This window comes from Protopterus annectens, chromosome 3.part1 (assembly GCF_019279795.1).
Source record: "Protopterus annectens isolate FY-2018-M chromosome 3.part1, PAN1.0, whole genome shotgun sequence".
Lineage (NCBI taxonomy): Eukaryota > Metazoa > Chordata > Ceratodontiformes > Protopteridae > Protopterus > Protopterus annectens.
This window is the reverse complement of record NC_056732.1, coordinates 180,411,157-180,417,156: the sequence shown is the minus strand read 5'-3', so window position 1 is coordinate 180,417,156 and position 6,000 is coordinate 180,411,157. Positions and strand designations below refer to the sequence as shown.

The window sequence follows — 6,000 nt, the reverse complement described above, 5'->3', positions numbered from 1 at the left end:
TGGCTATCCAGAGTGTTATATTGTGGTTTATGCCTAATTCCAATAGTTTGTTAATAATGCCAAGTGGGGTATTTACCCTTATCCATTGTGTTGGTGATGTTCCCAAAGAAGTCCACCAATTTTAATAGACATGACCTTCCTTTGACTGGCATGGATCCAGCATTTGAACGTCTCCTATGTCTTTGTTGATCGTTTCCATTAAAATTCTTTCCATATAAAACTAACCACACTAATGGGTCTGTAGTTTCTGAGACCTGTTGATGGCCTGCCCTTATGAAATGGGATAACCATTGCAGTCCTCATTCTCATGGCATGAAGTCTGTTTTGAGTCTATAGTTAAATAGTAACTCCAGTGGCCATGAAAGGTCATATTTTAGACTATTTTGTGAGGCCCACTGAGGCTATGTTCTTTGCCTTAGACAGTGCCGCCAGGACATGCTTTCTATTTATATTTGGAAGGGTTAAGTTTGAAGGTATTTCATGGATGAGTGCCTGGTGATGAGTAAGGATACAGATGGAATTGAAGTTGTCAGCCAGCAGATTTGCTGTATTGCCCAGCTCAGTGAATGTAACACCATTAACTACCAGTTCACCACATTACTGTGTGCTGCTTTTGAGGTTTCTGACATAGCCGAGGAAAGCCATATGATTCCCTTTTACCTGGTAGGCTGTCGACCTCAAAATTGGCTTTATTGGACTTAACTAGCCTTCTTAGTTGCCTGTTTAATTTGAAAACATAATTCGTATCCTTATGGGAGTTACACTTCCTGAGTTTGACTGTGATTTTTTTTCTTTTTGCTGTATAACCTGTTTAATTTGGAATGCCACCAGGGTGGTTTGTTTTTGGAGTTAGTTTTAGATTTATTTCTGTTAGGTACAGCAGCTTCTATGCAACCATTGACATGGTTGTACAGAGTCTCTGTGAACAATTCTGTTTAAATTGCTGTATTCTCTGGGTTTGGACAAGCATTGGATTTTGACAAACTATCACTTAATAAACATTGGTTTTCCTTGGAATAGTTGCTTACTGTTACCTGGGTTTACTGAGTTGATTTTGATTTCAAAGGAGGCAACATTTATGGTCGGACCTTACCAGGGAGAATGTGACATTGGAGAGGGTGCAGTGTTCTCCCATATTTGTGAGTATAATGTCCAATATGTTGGAACCTCTAGCAGGCGTATGCACTAATTGGACAAGGGTGTTTGTATTTATGAACCTCAGCAATCTCTGTGCCTACAAATCTGAGGCATGGGTAAGCTTCCTAGTCTATGCAGGGGTAATTAAAGTCCCCCATGAGTAAGGTATTAGGTCAGACGATGCATGTCTCCAGTAGGTCTAAGAATGCGCTATACGTTTCATGGCACATAGTATGTGATTTTATCTATAGTGACCTGCATATGGAGAAACTCCAGTACGTCCTTTTTAACCAGCCTAGAGGCATGTTTGCTATTGATGGCAGGTTCTCAATGGTCTCATAGTGCCAATGTATGCATTTGCCTGTGATTACTGGGAAAGTCTGACTGGGCAAAGCCCATTTTCAGCAGAGGACTGAGGATATATGCATTTGGGTGAACAAACAGCAAAAATGTACTGTACAACACTCAGAACTGTATTACATAAGTGATTACCATGTTTTGCATTAATGACTGACTGTAATCATCTGTTATTTACCAGAAAATCAACAACTGTATGAGAGACTCGGCAAAATCACCTGAGATCTACGCTGCAGGTAGCACTGACAAGTGGAATTGGAAAAGCCGTGTATACTTACAGGGACAATATTTGAATAACGTGTTTCTTTTTTAATAGGAGATCAACAAAATGAGGTCAGAGAACAAGATATAAAGTTCTGGCTATAAAAACAGTCCTTAAAGCTCTAGTATGGTATGTGCTGAGCCTGTGTATATGGTTTAAGACCAGTCTTGTCCAGTAACACTATCATTTGAATTCCAGCAGCAGTAGCACATTCCTCCATTACTATTTTGCGGCCAAATAAATATTTAACCTGTCCCCCGATTCCTGAGTCTCTTCTGGAAGTGACGTAGTTTATTCGTCACGAGTCCCAGGCTGGGTGGAGCTGTGGCCACTACCCCTTTTTGACGTCACCGGCACGGAACGCGTTTCCTGTACCAGAGGTGGAGCAGTGTGAGGGAGATAGTTGGAACTGTATTACCAAGATTGGAAGGGGAGGTGGGAGTTGTTAAGGCGGATACGGACTTGCTCCTGCCTGACTCACTCTCTGTCCCGGAGGTTTGGCAATTCCATCGCCAGAAGGAGAAGTTGAAGCTTATACTTGTCCGGGAAGTTAATGTCTTGACTTATAAGTGAGGTTTGCCCAGTTGGAAACTTTGATTTTTCTGTGACAGTTAACCAGTATAATTTTTTTTGTGTGTGGATATTCGTCCGTCTCCAGTTTGCCGGGCCGTACTGTAACCGGGAGTTGGCCCATCCCAGGCTTCAGCTCTACATCCCCTTTCTCTTATATGACAGCGTCCTGAAATTGAACTAGTTATAAGGCTCAATCGCTGGATTGTGTCAAGGATTAGAAAGAAGATAAATTCCCATTTTATCTGTGGACTTCAGCAGTGGTTTGTAATGGTATGTATTTTTGCTATTTTAAGAACTGTTATTTTTGTTTTTAAAGTAATGTGTTTTAAGGATGGATTTGGTCATTACTTTTGGAGAAAGGCTGCTATAGTCTACTAGCTGATTTTTGTAGCTGTGTCTTTTGTGAATGTGTCTTAAGGCGTGGGTGATTCCAGTTGCCTAAGAGCAACCAAAAACACACCACTGGATTGTGTGCCTGATTCCAGTTTCTAAATATGTAGTCGTGAGCTGTCCAACTCAGTTGTCTTCAATGCTATTCGGGGTGGCATATTTCATTTGAGATGTCTGCAGCGCCAGGCCCGCATTCCAGGACGCCTCCCTCTCCTTGTTAAATAAGGAAAAAAGTTCTGTCTCCATATTTAGCTGCTTTTAAAATAATTGTCTTTCTGATTGATGGCTCTCCAGGGGGTCGATTTCTGTGATTGTGAGCTCGGTGATTGCTTTTGGAGCGGTACGATAACTGTACACAGAAGATACATCTTTGTATTCCGTGCCCAGAGGGCGTGTTTTTCAAGTTTGCCTTTGTTTCAGAAAGTTGAGTTACTTGTGTAGCTTACTGAACCGTGAATCAAATACAAGTAAGGACGGGCCTGTACAGGCGCAAACAGTCTGTATTCCCCAGTTTTTGTGTCTGTTTATTTCTTTGCTTTGTAGCAAGTCAGTGACTATTTTATAGTTTATACTTGGCGTCAGTGCAATGTGGGATGTGTGTCCTTTTATTGTAGTTTATACTTGGTGATAATCCGTTACATTGAGGCAGTATGAGCATACAGTAGTTGTTGGTCGTCAGCACGACAACGGTAATTACTGTAGCGAACTTTGAGTTTTGCATGTGTTTCTTGCTCAGAAAACACGTTCCAGTGTGCAAAATGAGAAGCTGAAGAAGTGTCTGAAGTGAAACCAGGGTTGACCTTTTTATTTTTTGTGAAAGTCTGTAACCATTTCTGTATTCCTAGTTTAAATGTAGCTGTCTGTAAAAATCTTTGGACCGTGTCATGTGATCGTTCTTTTAGTGTTGTGATAAGTTATTAGTGGTTTGTAATTACAAGATCAATTTATGCAACACCTGTAAAAAAAAAAAAAAAAAAAAATTGTTTTCAAGATCTCCCCCCCCCCCCGTATTATTTATATAAAATGTAATACATGTATTTATACAAAGTAACGAATTATTGTTATGGCAAGATATGCACGTCTGCCCTCGCCCATGGATTTCCATACCCTTGGATAACTGGATTTTATTTAAGAGCGCGTTTTGGCTGCTCCTTATAAAAAAGAGGCCTCCTGTCCTGCTTCATACAGTCTAAACTTTTGAGTGCAGATTTTGACCCGATCACGGTTTTGGCTAATAACATAGGTGCATTTGCTCTGGGACGTGGGGAGAATTGGACACAAGTGTGCGTATGTTCGTGATGCTTTATAACATGACAAGCCAGAACAAAGAAAGGAAGCGCAGCTCCGGTACTCTTACATCTTGTGTCACCCTGCTTCAGTAGTCTATAACGAAGCCTATAGAATGTCACGTAAGGAAGTGCCACGGCTCTTGTCTTTGCTTTGGAATGTTGTCAGTGTAATTTTGTTCTGCAATGCTGCATTCTGGACATTCAGGCGGTGCGTCCTTTTTAGTGTTTGGGTGGTGGTTAAGAGTACCCCGTCTGACTTAACTGTTGTTTTGCTTGTCCAGGTGGATTCACACAATTGGCAGCTGGTTTAGTAGAGGGTAGGGATGGGTTATGGCTTGCACTGGGGCAAGTGTTTTTAAAAAAGTCACTTTGGAATACACGACCTTTCTTGCAGTGATTACATTGAAAATGATGAAGTATTACTGAAGTGAACCTCTCTCTCAAAAAAATGTATATCTGGTTGTATAAAGAAGTAATTCAATGTGCGTAATGTTGCAGACATCAATGGGGTGTTCACCAGTGTTTATTCAGGGCTTATTAGCTAAGGTGGTGTGTGTGTGTGTGTGTGTGTGTGTGTGTGTGTGTGTGTGTGTGTGGTAGAAACATTCAAGGTAGTATCAGGTCGGCCAGGATGGAGCCATCTAGGCATGCCAGTGAACCTCTTGGCACAAGTCTGGGCAAGGCTTAAAATAATGAGGGGACAAAGCCCTAAAAATAGGGACAAATTTTCAATATTACTCTTATAAACTCAGTTGCTAGACTAGCTGGAACTGTGTTAGCATGCATTTTAAGGACAGGAAGCCTGATCCTCAAATGTATGTCTCAAGTGATTTCAGTCACCATTGCTTTGCTAGAAAAACACAAAAGTACGAGACATATCTGTACACTTGAGAGGTTTGTATCTAATCTAGAAGTGGTTGCTTGCGACTCCCATTGAAAAAGATAAGCTAGGAGTAGGAGAGTTTTCTCCTTCACTGGAGAACACTGAGGATCAGTGGGACAAATGTTGAGTTTGCTTTAATTGCAGCGCTGAATATCTATATTTGTGAAGCAGCAGCGCAGTAAGTTCATAGATCATGGTTCTGCTGAACCAGAATTGGGTGCTGCATATTGAATTTAGAAGGTAGCCATATTTTCTTAGTTTGTATGTGATGTAGCTAAATTTGGTGTGTGGTAGGATGTTCTGGTCCCATGACAGAAAGTATGATTGGGGATGGGGTTTAAAACGGTAGAGTGAGACATCAGCCAATCCTACAATAGAAACTGATGCTTGTAAGGGAGGCTGTCATGTCAGTTTAGTTTATTAATTTCGCCAAATCCTTTTAGGTTTCCAATACCATGATGGGAATGGATCCCATTCCTAAGTCAAAGTATGATTAAAGTTCATGAAATTAGTATTGTTTCAGTCTTTGATGTCAGCCAGAAGTGCTCTTCCAGCACCCGCAATGTGCCTAGTAATGATTCCTCCTTTTTTATAAGACCCATTGCTCCTACTACTATTGGAACTGTCTTGGTATCTTAAGACTCTGTAGTCACTGGGTATAGCGATTTTAATGATCGTGGCTACTTTTTCTTTTCATGTATCACTATATCTGTTTTTCTCCAGTCTGTCTTTTGAACGGCTGGTAATGGGTGATCCCATGTGATGTAGACTTCATCATTTTCTGTGATGCTTTGTGGCTCATGTTTCCAGTGCCTTTTAGCTACTTGAATATTATAATGTTTGCACAATCCCCAGTGCAACAGTCTAGCCACATTATTATGCCTTTCAGTAGACTGTCTTTCTGTCAGTGATAGTCCCATATTCCTTCTACTTATCTCGCATGTCTCTCTGGCAGCTTTCCTGTGGATTCCTTTGTGCAGTCAGTGGTACCTATAGTCTCCAAACCTGGCATGGCTTAAATGTTTGGCTTTGTTCTTGCTTTTTTTTTTTTTGGGTTACTCTTGGTGTTCGCTTCTGTTTTTTGAAGGTGTGTGTATTCATCAGGCGAT

General features: G+C 40.9%; 1 protein-coding gene across 1 annotated transcript in view; it reads left to right on the top strand.

Moving 5' to 3' along the window:
- The first annotated feature begins 2,139 nt into the window (after nt 1-2,139).
- The window catches only part of ITGB1 (integrin subunit beta 1), an 823,672-nt gene continuing 819,811 nt past the window's right edge, over nt 2,140-6,000 (top strand). The window contains exon 1 of the mRNA XM_044066189.1: nt 2,140-2,599. Within this exon, the coding sequence (XP_043922124.1) occupies nt 2,597-2,599 (3 nt within the window). The 5' untranslated portion in view covers nt 2,140-2,596. The remainder of the gene's footprint in view (nt 2,600-6,000) is intronic.